We start from the raw sequence: 16,580 nt of genomic DNA, 5'->3' as shown, positions 1-16,580 counted from the left end.
CTTCCGTTTTAAAAAAAAAAAAAAAAAAAAGAACGGATCACGGGGACATATGCCACGTACAGGTCCGTATCGATCGGCACTTTCGCCGGCGGTTATCGGCCAACTTAGCGGATTCTTTTTCAAGAGATCTCGAGAATGGCGGCGGATACGTCGAAGGACAGAAAACGAGGGTTGGCTGGTCTAAAAATCGTGCCGGTTCGACGAGTACCGATATTGGTTCGCGTAGGAGACTAGTGCTCGCCCCATTCTCCTCCCTCTTTTTTCTCTCTCTCCATCTGGTTGATTCTTTTATTTCTTAACCGGTGCGAATTCGTGGAATTCCATCGTAGTTTCCGCTGTGGAATTCCGGGTGCACGTTCCAGGCACAGTTGGCGGGAATGAAAATCGTCGGGCACGTATTCGATGGTGTCCCCCGACAGGAATTGCACCAGGAAGCTCTCTTTATCGCCATCGTTTCTCCAACCTCTGACCGCGCGTATCGGATCGCAAACACAAACACCCAACGTTCTTGTGACCAATCGAATTTTACGAACAACAAAGCGGCAACGAGGTTCGTCGTCGAGATTTTGTTAGAGAATACACGCGACGCTGAATAATCTTCGTGGCGTAGCTAACCAGGCTTCAGGGATATGCACGCACCATTGCGGTGATTCAGGATTCCCCGGCTTACAGTCTCATCCCCCTCGAGGAAGACAAGGTTTTTATCTCGACGAGCTTAAGCAGCTAATATAAGGTTACCGTGGATGGAAACGATATAGAGTGGCCGTAAAATCAGGGGAAAATTAAAATTTATACTTCCGAGTGGCGAAACGTGTTATTTGAGAGATTATTGGACAGCCATAGTGACTGAGTACCTTTCGAGACTGTTGTGCCAAGTTGAAACTGTCCTTGTACTACTTTCCAAAAGAATACAGTGGCCTGAGGAACACAAGCGTAAAAATCTGTAGAAACATCTTGAAATTTCGATGAATTTTATTCATTGAATTCGAATTTAGGTGATCTGACGCGATAACGATTCGCCGATTAACTAGGTCCAAGCGTATTAAAATTCGTATTCGTGTAATTAGAAAAGAAAATGAAACGTAGAGCTTGGCGAAAAGGCACCTGATTGAAAAATAAAGGTACGCGTGCATACATTCTGTATGCTATTGCATGTTCGTAAAGAAACTTACGATTGCAAGTACGAGTACGTTGATGGAAATGTCTTCTTAGATCTTTAATTTAGAACGACGCTGTATCGTTCCTACCTAGCGTAGAACAGAGAATACGTAGAAACGTATCTCGGTCAAAGTCGAGTAATCTTCATTATCTCGACGTTATCGTAAAGAAAACGCTAGAAAGGCAAACTTTGCGCACGTGAGAGAGCTCACCTTGGATATAGGCAGCACGGCCTGAATGTCGTCTTTCTGTATTTCGAGGCGAACCTGTAGCTTTCGCCTCTCCGCGTGATGATGATGATGGTGTTGCATTTGTCTCTGCTGTAGTCGCTGTTGATCCATCCCATTTAGCTGAGAGCCGTTGTCGAAAGCGTAGCGTACGCTCCACACGATTCGACCACCATCCCAATTCCCTTCCACCCCCTCCTCGCTCGCCTCCAGAAGCATCGTCAGGATTTCCTCTGCCGATCTGCAAATGACAAAGATGCGTTCCCAGTGACAGGATCCCGATTGTTTCCCGACAGTAATTCTAGCCGCCCGATGCCAGTCAGATTCATCGCCAGCCGTTTATATCCGAAACGCCCCAATTCCTCGCGTAACGCCAACGTCCACGGAGTGTCGAGCGTATTTGGAGAAGGGCTGAACTATTTACAGAACCGATTTCTTTGACGCAGCCATGGCAGATAGAGTTTTTCATGAAAGTGCCGCGAGCCGGGATACCGATCTACTTCCCTTTGAAGTTCGTCTGTCGGTCAATGATTTTGTTTAGTCACCTTGGCGATTCCCTTGATATTCTAGAATTTTATTTTTAGACTCGTCTATCGCATCTGGGATATTACACGATGGTGTTTTCTTTTGAACGTTGCTCACTAATCTACCCCTTTGCATTCGGAAACTTCCGGCTGATCGTCTACACACGTTTCTTACAAAATAAAGAAAACCAAAATTATATTCACTCGCTTACTTCCGAATGCAACATCGTCATTATCGCTACTGTACTGTTTCTCTCCGCATCGATTACTTGCTTTCTCGTAACATAGTTTTTGCAATATCCGCATAAACGTTTAAATCTAACTCACCGCCGCTTATATCGCAACTGTCGCTTGTTTTCATTTTTCCACTGTTTTACAAACTGAATAAACGAGAGAGGAAAATTGCATTCGATGCGCGTGGTTCGATTGTTCGATACGGTCTGTCCTCAGCTTCGCAAGTATTCTTCTTATAATGCTACAATAATCAGCTCGTGTGTGTTTCCGCGATAGCGAAGTATCGTTACATCATAAAAATTATGTTACATCACGAAACAGAAACAATTTCTGGGAAGAGAAACGCTCTATATCGTCGCCGTGTCACAGCACCGACATCGCTGCGAAGACTTTCGTACTACCAGCTAACATACTCTTACGTATACCTGAGTATACATTTCATTTCTATATTTGTTTTTTTCGTGCAGCGTGAAACGAAAGTTTGGAGGGAAGGTATATTTCATAAAAATGTTTGGCTCGTGTAATTTCCTGCTACATAATCGTCAGTAATCTCGTCGTGTTCCCTCAGAGGAGAAATCCGAGTTGTTTGCTAGATTTACGATGTCCCCTCGCAAGGCATATTGCAGCGCAAAGGTTTAGGGAACCATCAAACACGATGATATTTTATATAAATTGATATTTTCCACTGCTGTTATCCATCTTCTAGATACTTCAATATAAATCTGTCATTTTTTTCGTCGCGCGTGCCTCGCCGTATCACACACAAAACGTATGATACGATAATAATTTAATTTGTAATAATATATATAAAAGACAAGTAAAAAATAAATAGACTAAAATTTGTTGGAATCGCAAGGACCAAGTAAAATTTGTTAGAATTCTCGATAGATAAATTTTCCAGTTAGTTGTCCTGATACTTATGGCCGGCGGGGTGTGCGATAGACTCAACGTAGCGGCAAACTCAAACACCCGTGAGGTAACTAACGAATAAGACTTGCCAAAACTAGACAGAAGAAGAACCAAGCGTAAAACGTGGAAGTTCATCCACAGTGAAACAGTCCTGACTAGAGAAGCGGACGTGGGTAAGTTGTTACGTTAAAGCGTCCTCGTAGCCGGTATTTCTCAAGCTCCGTGGAACTAACGAGGATTTCGCCGAACAATCAGCGAGACGAGTAACTCGCGTCGAGGGTATTTCTAGTTACAAGTCGTTGGTGTTACGTAACGCGAGGTGCAACACGGTTGTGTTACAAAGTCGGCGGCGTTTCACGATTCCGTCGAACACGCGTTAACGACCCATCCGTCTGCGTTTGACCGTGAACAAGGATCACCATGGAACAGACGGTTATTACCGAAGGATTTACGACTCGGAACAAGCGTGCTTCCCATCAGTTTTCACAAATTGAAGAGAAGAACGGTCTATCTTGAGATGCCTCGAAGTTTACGGGCTACGAAGTCACAAAGAGATTTGTCTTGATGAGAATTCCAATACTCGAGAGCGCAAAATAATATTCTACGCTCGATGCAAGGTACACTGGTTCACGAATATATTTGAAAAACCATAGAGAACGTTTATGTCCATATTGTACGCGTTATGTGAAACATTTTGAAATTTCATTAGCGCTGCAACGAGACACGACCGTCACGATTATGTTGGTAAAATATGGAACGAATCTGAAAATGTATATGGAAATTGCCAGATATTTATTATAAACATATGTTTGGCGAGAAATTAGTATACTGTGCATTTAAACGTATAACAAATGTTAAATATAGTGCCACTGAATATCATGGTTTATTAATATAGTGGATAATTTAATGTTTGAATGTTTTCGTAATCTCTGTGAATATACGCGAACTCTCCAAACATCAATACCATAGATTATAATATACCTACATATATACTTACTGACAGAAGTTAAGAGACATTACGATCGCTTGGAAATTACTATATACAAGGTAGTTGGTAACTAGTGGTACAAGCGGAAAGGGGGTGATTCTACGCGAAAAAATAAGTCGAAAATATAGAATAAAAATTTTTTTTTAATTTTTCCATCGACGCAACGATCTACAGTGAGATCCACTATAACGAGACGTGATAAAGTGCACGCGTACCGAGCGAAAATTCAAAGTCGATTTCCTCGAAAACAAAGCCTCGAACGAAAAATTTTTATTATATATTTTCGACTTCTTTTTTCGCGTAGAATCGCCCCCTTTCCGCTTGTACCACCAGTTACCAACCACCCTGTATACTCGCGCTAAATGTAAATATCTTCAAACTTTACCCACGTGGGTGTTGGCTAATGATAAATTTTAAATTCCACTATATCGTTCCACCTTTTGTACATTATTCGCCTATCTATTTCAATTATCGTCCTAAGGAATAGTATAGTTTCTGATCCTTTTCATTCACTTTCCTCGTTTATGAGAAAAATCTTGGCGTCTTCTACTCCGTCGTTTTGTTTCGATTCGAGAGCAATTCCGGATGGCATGGCGTGATAGAGACAAGCAAAAACAAACGGAGCGAAAGGTTACGAGATTTATCGGTGTCTTGTAGAAGAAAGAATGGGATTTAGAACGGTGGAAGGCGAGAACAACGCGAACACGATTGGATTTGAAAATGAAACGCAATGGAAGAAAATTAGCAGAAAAGCTGATGCACGAAAGAAGAGCCGAGATGGAGTTTGATTCCTGGTAACGATAGCAAGGTTTCTATATACGTTTTATCGAGAGCATAGGTCTCGATGTTGCGTGTTTAGCGATTTCACGACCGATGATCCAATATCATAGTACTAAACTGTTGATTCCAATGAAGCCGCGAATACGTAGAAGCAGTACAGGGGCAAAGGGGAGGAAATTAAATCGGAGCATCGCAGGGTTAGATGCGATAACATCATCTAATATACAGTGATACTCACTACTTTTACTTTTTGCCCAAACTACGCCGAAACGAACGCTTCGCGCCTCGATTCTCGACTGCGATAAAATCTTTCTCCGACTCTCGCCAAACACGGTCTCACCTCGTTCTCTTGCCTTTCCACCGTTCCTTTATGATGTCATTTGCATATTTCCAAACCCTATTACCTTTCGAGATTAACCTCCTCGAACAGATGCTGGTAAGTTCGTTTCGCGCTACGGAGAAATGGTTTGAAACGCGAGGAGCAAAGATGATTCTTCCATCGATACGTATCGATGCGTTAGTTTTTTCAACAGCTTCTAACAGGTATCTCTATAATTTCGTGCACTGGAGAAAGTGTTCGGATACGAAAGCAAACGCGTCTACGCTGCCACATCCATACATCTGATTTTACATATTTTGTAGAGAAAATTATCTCCTAGAACGGCTGCTATATTTTTAGTCTCGCGCGTGCGAACAATTTTTCGTTCGGAATGCGAAGATGTTGGACGCGTCACGATACGTTTGTTCGACGAGCAAAGATAGCTTCCGCACGATGTCGATACGTGAGTTTTTTTTTTTATAGTTCATATTTGTTTAATTCATACACGGAATAAGGTTCCATGTACAAGAGGTTAACGCAACACGTATAAAAATATCGAAGCGTATAAAAAGATACGTTACGTAAGTTTACAAGAAGCTTGTTACTCGAAATAACGCGAACGTGTGTAAGTGCAAAAATGAGAAAAACAAAGGCGAACGACTGTCTGGAGAAGCGATCAAATTTACTACGACTTGGAATTACGTTTGCGAGAAATATTGGGTCGCAGCTGTATCGCGATACTGAAATAATCCAATAACGGATTAATCTCGGCCGGTCCAGTGATCTATCAGCTTCCCATGAGTACCACTGCTCTTCCGATACGTCGCTTCTTCTTTCTATCTCGAGCTTATCAGGCGTCCGTTAGTGCCGCTATATAAGACCGCGAGCAGACGAGCCGCCAAGTTCGATATCACGGATTCAGCCGGTGAATTATCTTCGCGAGTACGACATGCGTTCCAGTGCATTAATAATCGTCGCTCTGTCCGCTGTGGTGGCCTCGATGATCTACATCGAAGCGTATCCACTGGCAGAACAGAGGCCGCTTGGGCCAGAGGGAAATACAGCCACCGTGAAGCCATCTACGGACTCGTCCAGCCAAGAATCCAGCGGCAGCAGCAGCGACGAGGAGAAAACCAGGAACGTGAACGGAAAGGCCAAGAGAGAAGCGCTCGACGTGGCTGAGATGTTGATCGAGGAAGAAAAAGGAGTTTCTGTAAGGCTGGAACGATCGACCAAGAAGAAAAACGACGACGACGACGATAGTAGCAGCAGCAGTAGCAGCAGCAGCAGTAGCAGCAGCAGCAGCTCTTCCAGCGACAGCGAAGACGATAAGAAGAAGTCGAAAAAGAAATACGGCTGCGACGACAGCGACGATAGTGACGACGATGATTGCAAGAAGAAGAAAAAGTCGAGGAGGAAGAACTGCGACGACAGTGACGATAGCGACGATAGTGACGACGATGATTGCAAGAAGAAGAAAAAATTGAGGAGGAAGAACTGCGACAACGGTGACGACAGCGACGATAGTGACGACGATGATTGCAAGAGGAACAAGAAATCGAAGAAGAAGGACGACGACAGTGACGACAGCGACGACAGCGACGATAGTGACGACAATGATTGCAAGAGGAACAAGAAATCGAAGAAGAAGGACGACGACAGCGACGATAACGGCGACAACGACGGTGACGATAGAGGGTGCACCAGGAGGAAATACAAGAGGGAAGTTGATGGACAGGACAATGATACGGCGAGCAAATCCTCTTCCGAGGAGAAGAACAAACCGTAGTCTTTACAACTTGCTGAACCTCTCTAAGAATCCATGTAGAGGTTCCTTCAACGTAGAAGCCGATTTTCGCACATCCTTGGAGACACGAAGAAAAGGAGGAAGAATCGGAGAAGAGACACGTAGACAGCGAATGTCATTACGTTTACGAGGAAAAGGAACGTCGTAGATCGCGATATTCCGTTTATTGCATATTGTTCAGCAGATTTTACGACGTAACAATTGTTTAGATAGGCATATGTAGATAAAGTTCGTCGTATTATCGTTCTTAATATCGTTCGTAAATGTTTTATTAATGTGGGCGTCATTTTGATTCGCACATCGATACGCGCTTGTACATTTCTACGGTATTTCTCTTCTTGGAATATTTCCGCAATAAAACGAAGGTACATGTGTCTCTCGATTAATTTTCATTTCTCACCTAGTCCTTACAGCGGTTTACGAAGGTATTCGATCGCTTCCTGTAGAAAACTTTTACGTTCGGATATACTTTGCCCAGTCATCGTAGATCGCTCGTCCCATCTTCGTGATAGAATACAGCGCGAATGAAGATGACGAAAAGCAAAAATAGCGACGTACTTACGCGCTTGGTAATCGCGAAGCATTCTCCTTTCGCCTGGCAGTGAACGTAGCGATCGTGTTCTTCGCGTTGATCTTGCTGTCGACGATCCAGTCGGGATTACTGGACGAGGCGTCCAAGATTTTCACGCCAGATTTCACCCTGGCCCTGTAACATTCATCGAAATCTTTATCAACGGCGATATTAAACGATATTAAACGCTGAATAATTTCGTTTATTTTGCGCCGTCTGTTCGAGAATCAAAGAGAATACGTTATTCAGAAAGCAGGAAGAAATCCGATTGGTCGGAGCGAAATTCCATCGAAATTCGCGACGTGGCCAAACAGTCGCTTGAAAATGCCATGTAAACGGAAAAACGACAGAGTAAACGAGAGCGTTTTCCGGTCGTTCTATCGAAACCGCGAGGAAAAAGGAGAGAAGAGGCAATTAAAAAATCAGCATCGAGGCTGTAGGGAGGCGGGAGAGAAGGAAAAATAGACGACGGAAGGCGAAGGAAAAAGGAAACGTCGGAACGCGGAAAATACGGTACTTTGGACGAGTTCAAGGGTGAAATAATTCTCGTGGAGCTACTTTTTCCAATAACCATAGGCACGTTGTGCTCGCGATCGATGCACAGCCCGGCAATTATCGGCTCAACTCCTTGGAATAATGCGACCGACCGGGCACACATCGTCAACTTTTCCAGCCCTTCGGTCCTTTCAATTATCCTAGGTGACTGCAAACGAAGCGTCACCTCCTTGGTGCGTACGTATCGGATTTCCGTTCGATCGCGTCTAGCTGCTGGCCTGAACACACGGCACACTTTCAACCCTGAGTTTGGCCGTCGTTTCAACAACGTCCTCGTTTGCCATGGCATAACGCAAAACCTGTCGCAGCTTCGACTCTCTATGTTTGCCAAACGATCCAAGTTTTCGTCCGTATAAAGTGATTTCTACTCTTCCGGTAAATTATACGAGCATAATCTCTACAAGCAAGATGCTAGATAACTGATCACTGTTACAAGCTGATTTAACGACGATCCTGGTTCATTTGCACAATTTAAAACATCTTAGTCAGCGCTTTACTGATCTTTACGAATTCGTATCTCCGAACAATTAATCACTAGATATCAAGATCATTTTCTTCCTGGAAAGCTTCATTTATATATCAGCTCACGTAATAAATTTGTTTTGTACTTGTTCGAAGAAACGTTCAAGATCGTTACTATCTGGTATACGGACTATTCAGTCAACGATGTATATCGGGTTGTCCCAAAAGTTTCTTTCGTTTTACGAGGAAACAATATAATTTGTTCTATTGGAATACAAAATGGATCAAACATAATTCGATAGAATAATATCAAGCAATCCATCGTTTCTTTAGAAAACGAAGGAAACTTCTGGGACAACCTAATACTTGTTATACGACCTCATATACATGTCATTACTAGAATCCTTAGGGTCAAATCCGAATTGAACTCGGTGCAGCGTTCAATGAACCGCGAAACTCTCTGTGAATGCGCGTCGCATCGACGTAATATATTATAGTCTAAAAATACATAATCGATGTCTGTACCTTCAACCGGATGCCAACACAAAGATTCTATGTCTGAAAATAAAAGGAAAAGGATAGCGAAATTTCGCCGCGATACACCTGTCTAATGGAAAAGTAATAGGCAAATTCGCTTATACTTAGCAAACTTTCAACCTTGTTCCGTCATACAGTCATCGAATCTCCCTGTTCCATAAATTATCCACCGTCTCGCATACATCGTTTATCGACCAGAGTTTCTCGTACGAATCAATTTCGTGCAAGGTTTCGTGTCTCTGTCTCGTGTCAGCCGGTATTCCCATAGTGATATTTCGCGACCAAAAAAATTTATCTAGTACGGCACGTAAATGGAAAGACGGGCGGAATCCTCGTCGTTCGTTTCCGCGGCGTCGCTTATCCCAAGCGATTACAAAGTACCAGATTGGAAATTGAATTTTCTCGGGCACGATGAAATATTGTCGGCCAAGGTGGCCATTCACGGGTGCGGATTCCGTTTAGACAAATCGTTTGCCTCGGAACGGCGACCTATTATATATATCGCGTTTTACTCCCCGGGAGCGATCGCGCGCGACGTCGATCATCCACTCGACGTGCCTCTCGAACGCGAGTGGTTCACGGTAACACCTCCGCTGCAAAAACCTCCGACCGGCTGTTGCTGTTTGTATATTTGAAAAATATTTTTCGCTCTGTCCGATTCGATTACGGGTCGAGGGTCATCCTGTGCGAAAGCGCGAGGCACAACGCGATAACAAAGATATATGGAACGTGACGATGGCGAATATCAATAATACAGAGATATCCGGATGGATGAGAGGATTCGATAAAAATTAATCAAAGGAATTCGCGTTGCGAAAGAGAGCGGTGCCACATTTCTCTCGCGTGCTTTTCGAAAGCGATATAGCGTAGCGTTTCACGATTGCTGGCAATAACGCGCCTCGTGAAAGACCCTCGTGTTCAGCCGAGCCGCAGAAATGTGGAGATCGTTCATCCGGCGTGGCGGTGGTCGCGTCGCAGTTTGCTGGCCAAGATTGCAATTTTAAACGATCGGCTCCGAGGAGACTGGCTCGCGCGTTACGAGACGCAATATCGAGACGTTGATAACGAGAAATCTACGCACTACGTCGACAGCGGGCGTAATTAAAACGTCCCGAAAATGGTTTATGCGGATTAATGGCAGTGGCAGCGAGCCGGCCCACTAATGCGTTTTAATTAGAAGAGCGGCGTGTTACACGCGAATCTCGTGCCCCTCCACCTAATCCTCTTCGTAAAAAAATAATTAATCCGCGTCGTAATTAAACGAGACCACGGTCATCAAAGGAAAGCGTACTCTCTCTCGTGCAAGTACAAGGATCGAGATGAGAATCTTTGTCGCGACTAGCGCGTTTTTTAATCGAGTACAGTGATATGACATACGTAATACGACGAGCCGAGGAACAAAAAATTGTACAATATCTTATAACTATAATCTCGTACGCTTTGCGTTATCGTTCGCAGAAGATACTTGCGATCTATAGAAGCCCATTGTTTCTTTTTTTATCAAACCTCTCTTATGAATCACATTATCGGTATAAGCGGCTCTGCGTTCAAGATTCATTAATAGGTCTTCGAGCGTATCAGCAGCATGACGGTTGCTATTTGTGATACGATATTTCATTGTAACGATATCATTGTACAGATACGCGTATATCTCGAGTTGCATATTACCTCGAAGTTGCAGATGATACACTTACAGACCTGGAACTTCTTGCGAACTCGAGTTCCGCTGGTAGAATAACGCGTCTAAATTCATGACAAATAATTTGACACAGAGCGTCTTAATATTTCGACTCGTAAAGCGACTTATACACCACAACGTTTAGAGTTACGAGGATTCCAATATACTGTATATCGTATCTTTTTACGTTATTCGCATACCTACGTCTACCTAAAAGGATTACTCGTAAATGAATAAGTAAGTTAATTTGCAGTTCGTGTGGCGATGGAACGACGCGTTTAAACATTTACAGGCGAGTATCCGTAAACGAAGTTAGGAAGAAAGAAGAGGAAGGTAAGGCAATATCGAACGTGGCAAATGTCGAGACGACTCGATCGGTAGCTCCGTCACGAAACGGAAAAAAGCTCGTCGTTCGCGGCCACTCGAAAGGACATTTGCCTGGCGTCGCGACGCCGGCTTGGCTACATTCTAGCCGAGTCTTCGCTCCCGAGAATTCACGCTCCAGTTACGTGACCGGGTCACGAGGTCGGTGTTACGGGGAAGTTACGATGCGCGAGGATAGCTGCCGTCTATCCGACGCCACGTCGGATAAATATCAATGCACTCTTCTCTTCCCAACCGATTCGCCTTCGCGCCACCAATGGAATAGCTGCTCGCGTTGTTCGCGGTTCGTTTGCGGAGGCTTCGTTCGCCACGCGAGAAACGAGAACTCGATTGGCGCCGTGAGTTTTTCTTAGCCCGAAGGCTACAGCAGCGAAATCTGATAAGTCACATTGTTCGATTCTTACGAGCAAGTCTAACGATTTGAAACTAAAACTGAGCTTTTATTTGACTTTACAGCTAAACGTATACATTCTACGTGATTTTGATTAGATAGAAGATAGAAAGATATCGGCAGATCGCGCGTCTTCGCGGTTACAGCGACTGCGAGAAACATCGATAGATATTCTCATTTTCCAAAGGAATGTTATTTTTATCAGCTGTTACGTTCCATGTTCAGTGGCGATACGACAAAATTTGATCGAATACCTTTGACTTGTTTTCGTACGTAGCCGCAACATCGGTAGCGCTGTAACTTATGCGGAACATCTTGCGTAGATACGTACGTTTTTCTGTTGAAATCCTCAGCCTCGAGGTATCCCATAGGCAGAAAAAGAAATTCAAAAACATCATCCCCGTGGAAACGAGGACGCGAGAGATAGGGAATTTTTGCGAGTTCGACGAAACGCAACGAAGGGAATTTTACGCGGTCGCGTGTTTCTCGTTTTGCTATTTCTCCGACGGGTGAAAATGCGCAGCTACATTTTCAACGTTTGTGCTACGTCGTTGTTCTCCGCTTTGGGGTCAGGTAATATCCTTCTTTTTTTTTCTTTTTTGTAGCACGCGAGCAGAACTGTAATTGGAACGAATCATTTTTCCTACGCTGCTCTAATGTTCCCACGTTACCTTTATAGTTTCGATATACGCGGCGGAAAACGCAACCGTTTGCAGCGTCCGAGGCGCAACGAAATCGATACGTGCGACCGGTGTGCACGACGTGGACAATCGCGAGCGTGAATTATCGAGAGACCGTCTCTCCGATACAAAATAGAATCTAGCGGCGCTACGATTCCGGTCAAGGGACAAAGCGCTCGTTAATTCGATAGACGATGCAAAACAAGCGGTAGATTCGATTTGTGTGCCTGCCGACCGAGTAGATAAGTCTTCCGCTTCGGCCCCGTTCTCGTACTAGCGTACATCAACGCTGCGGAGATCGATAGAGAGTTTTCAGCTTGGCCAAGGGGAACGAGAACAGCAGCTCGTCTTTTTTCAAATCGAATTACACCTGGTCGAGGTCGATTATTCGAAGCAAACGAACCCTCCGACTTAATTAAGTTAACCTCGTGTCGGCTGGAAATTAGGGTTACGAAAGGTTGCGGCAGGTTAGTCGCGATATTCACGCGCCAGAGAAAAAGGCTAGTCGTCCCTGACGAGAGAAGGGTAAACGCGCTAGTCGCCGGTAGGGAGAGAACGAGAATTGGCCGGCTTTTGAAAAGGAACGTCCACGCAAAAAGGGAACAGTGGTGAGCTTAGTTTGCCCTCGACGCGAAACCAACCCCCTGTTCGGAATGACAGCAAGCGTTTCGTCCATGCAATTACAAGTCCGAATCAAGTTATTTCCGCGGGGCCATCGACTGGCATTTACATACAAATCGGCGACGTGCAAAACGGCTGGTATCGGGACGATCTCGACAGGCGAGGGAAGCTTGCCGGATCGCGTTGACGAACGACCGGTGTCGGGCTACGGCCACAATTTATTCAATGACTGGTACGGCTGGCGATCGATCCCGTAACGAAACAACGCGACATCCCGGCCGATTGCGCAACCGGTACATCGCGAGGAACGTTCGCTCGATTAAGCATCAACGTGTCACCGATAATTCGGCCGATAATTATGATCGAAACCGAGAGACGGTCGGTTGGATACGGTTTCGTTGTTCGTACACGATATTTTCGAGAGAACCACGGGATTTGGCCAATATCGCGGTCGCAACAGCTGTAAACGTGTAGCCGCAAGCGGGCGCCGATTATATAAAATTCCTGGCTGACGTTGGAAGCCGATATCGTGAAAATAAAAGCAGGATTCCTCGAGAAAGTGTCGAGGCCACGGTACATAAAATAAATCGACGTTTTTCGGATAAGACTCGAGGACACGAGCGCAAATTCTTTTATCACGCGAGATAAGGACGCGTGTGCAAACTCCTTCCGTAATCGAATTTCTAAGCGAGTGAAGATAGCGCTCTTGATTTCTCGTTAAAGGGATATGCTTAATCCCAACCAGAGCGCGAATCGTCTTGCTGAAACTAATTTCGCATCAGACTATTCCTCGATACGAACTAATTTCTATTCTCGCATATCGGCCGAAACGCGTTTCATTTTAATGCGCCCGGGGTTTTCTTTTGGAAACCTTTTAGAGAGAGAGAAAGAGAGAGAGAGAGAGAGAGATTGAAAACGAAAAAATTGCCTGCGGGAAATTGATTCGATCTAAGCGATGGATTTCCACGAAAGCAGAGCTCCTGAAAATCTACACTTTCCTGAACATACATGCACGCGAATCCGGCTTAAGAAGCATCGTTTCGCGTGTACAATACGAAACCCCTTTCCCATCTACTTTAACAGAAGGCGCGACTGTTTCTTGTATTCATAGAATCAGGTCCATGGTCTGGCTGGTCCATGAATCTAACCAGGCTTTTTCAACGAGTCAGCTTCGATAGCAATTATCAAGCAACGATGTCGAGTTAGAAAAGGGGTCACGATAGGATCGTTGAAAGAGCCTGATTGCCGCGGTGCAGCTCGCGAATCGCTTATGCGAGCACGAACGAAACGTCGGTGACAAGGAGCAGGAAACTGTTGGAGAGTTTACTAACAATGGAAAAGTTGTAACTTTACGCGAGGTGCTTGACAATTCATCCAATTAGAAAATTCCTGTTCCTCCTCTCTGTTCCAGATCTTTTTTCCATGCCACCCCCGCTACTCTCCCGAGGGGTGCATTAAGACAGTTCCGCTCGCGTGGACGAAAAACGGACGGACGAGCGAGCAAAATAAATTTCAGGAGCTCGCAGAATCTTCGCCGTATCTCATCGGTATTTTTTCAACGCGAGGAAAAGGAAAAATCGAATGGAAGTTGGCAAGTATGTTCGAACAGCGATTATCTTGAACTTGAAACGGGCACGAAACGAAAAAAGGAACGAAAACTGTACGCGCGATCTCGAGCTGCTCGTTTCGTCTGGCAAGTTTCTCTGTTGCGAAAACGTGCTTCGTCTTTTTCGTAATTACTTTTCCAACGGCTCGTAATTACGTACAAAAGAAACGCAACGAATTCGAACAGCTCCGCCGTTATCGCTAATTCGCTATTATGTAACTAACTTCCCGATGGAACGGGTAACCGCGTCTCTCGCCGCGAGATTCAACGTTTAAAATATTTTTAACCGCTTTACGATGTAATGCAGTTTCATCGCGATTCGCGGTAATCCACCTGATATAGAGGAAACTCTGGCGGCACAGAATAATACGGTTCTGCGTTCCGTATTCCAGTCGTATTGTTCGTTAAATTTTTCCTAATTTTCTCAAGCGTTAAATGTATATTTTTTACACATTATTTTACACGTGTTTTATTTCCTTCTATCAAGTTCCATTTATAACGTAAGTCGCTTTTTTCAAATTTAGATTTTGCCAGCCCACTTTTAGCATCAATTTCAGCGAAGTTAACGAATGAAACACCACCTTCCCCATCGTGTACAACCCCCCGCTATTGGATTAGAACCACATTCAATACGTTTCATTTTTTCTGTAAATTTGGCAGACGCGATCACGTTGTAATAATAAAATTCACTGACCAAGCTTAGGTGTTGCACATATAAATAGCAATTCGCAGCTCAGTTATCTGAAACCTCGCGTTCTCATTATTTTGCCAAATATTCAAAATTGTTATCTTCAAATCGGATAATGCAGTGGTGAGACGGGAATATGCACTCGCCAGACATTTTCCACGACGTTCAAATCGGCTAAATTGTTTGAGAGTATTTCGATGGATATTCCTCGAAACAATGTAGGCAAATCGTTGCTACGTATACTACGTTCTTTCATCATGTGCGTAATTAACGCTAATAATTTGCACAACCAAAAACCGGTCGCCCTTTGTCCGACCTAATGTCAGGTCGTCCGAAAAGTTTCTTTCTTTTTATAAGGAAATAATGGACGAACAACATTTTTCGTTTTATATTATTTTTCCGAATTACGTATGATCCATTTTGTTCTATCGAGATAAAGATCACAAATTAGGCTTCATGTTTGTACAAGGATGCGTCTGTAAAAGAAAGACACTTTTCGGGCAACCTAATACACTGCTCGAACGATTGAAAGCGCAATTTCCGCGTGCTGATCAAATCGACGACTCTTCGTGTCAAGGACTAGCAAAGAAACGATCTCTCACCTGAGATACACAGCGATCACGATCGGTGGCCTTTCCTGTCTCGGATCGGTAACCTTGGACGGATGCAGGAACGCTGGAACGTGTAACCGAGACCTCGGATAAAGGGGCCCGTGGGGCACCAGGAGTGTCAGCGAATCGTCGGCCTTGAGCTCCTTGTAATCGGCCCGGTTCGGAGCCAGAGGTACCTGACCCAGTGGCGTGACGGGTTGAATCTGAACTCTGGGCCTGCAGAAGCCAGCCCCGTTGTCAGGCGAGCCAGCCTCCTCTGCTCGTGGCTCGAGCACGGAGTAAGCTACCTGCACGAGCCTGGGCAGGCTCTTGGCGACCTTGACCCGGCCAGAAGCGTCCGGAGGAGGTAACGGTGCCCACCAATCGGCTGGTATGGTGATCTGCGCCAAACAGACTCCGTTCTCTCCATCGGGGCTGCACGCTGCCGTTAGCGCGGAAGCGGACGAAGAACTAGAGGAAGAGGAAGAAGAGGAGTACGAGGAGGAAGAGGAAGAGGAAGAGGAAGAGGAAGAAGAAGAAGACGAGGAAGAGGAATAGGGTCTGCCGTTGTTGTTCCTGTTGGCAGTGCTCCTCGATGGAGCGGCCAAGCTCGCGTGCAGGACCACACAGACTCTTTGATGTCGAGCGAGAAGCAACTGACGCCTTCCGCCTGCCTCGCTTCCGGCGTGAAAGAGCACTCTTAGCACGGGCGAGTCACGAGGCACGCTGTTTCCAACCAGATGAGCGGACATGTCCAGATGACGCGCACCTAACTCCTGCGCGTCTAGAATCGTCGCCGCTGTTAGGTTTCGCCTCGTTTCCGGGCCCGGTAACGCGTCCAACGGATCTGGAACTATGTAGCGAGCCGGTA

The 16,580-nt window shown here is 45.0% G+C and overlaps 1 protein-coding gene across 3 annotated transcripts in view; it reads right to left on the bottom strand.

Moving 5' to 3' along the window:
• LOC100747072 (transmembrane protein 132C) overlaps positions 1 to 16,580 on the bottom strand; it is a 77,066-nt gene that overhangs the window by 8,648 nt on the left and 51,838 nt on the right. For all 3 annotated transcript variants that reach the window (XM_012393119.1, XM_012393120.1, XM_033324347.1), the window contains exons 3-5: positions 15,722 to 16,580; positions 7,509 to 7,652; positions 1,371 to 1,626 (exon numbers count right to left, since the gene is read on the bottom strand). In XM_012393119.1, the coding sequence (XP_012248542.1) occupies positions 1,371 to 1,626; positions 7,509 to 7,652; positions 15,722 to 16,580 (1,259 nt within the window). The remainder of the gene's footprint in view (positions 1 to 1,370; positions 1,627 to 7,508; positions 7,653 to 15,721) is intronic.

The sequence above is a fragment of the Bombus impatiens genome, unplaced genomic scaffold, assembly GCF_000188095.3.
Source record: "Bombus impatiens unplaced genomic scaffold, BIMP_2.2 scf_2222, whole genome shotgun sequence".
NCBI lineage: Eukaryota > Metazoa > Arthropoda > Insecta > Hymenoptera > Apidae > Bombus > Bombus impatiens.
The sequence above is the reverse complement of the archived record's forward strand: the minus strand, read 5'-3'. Positions and strand labels throughout refer to the sequence as shown.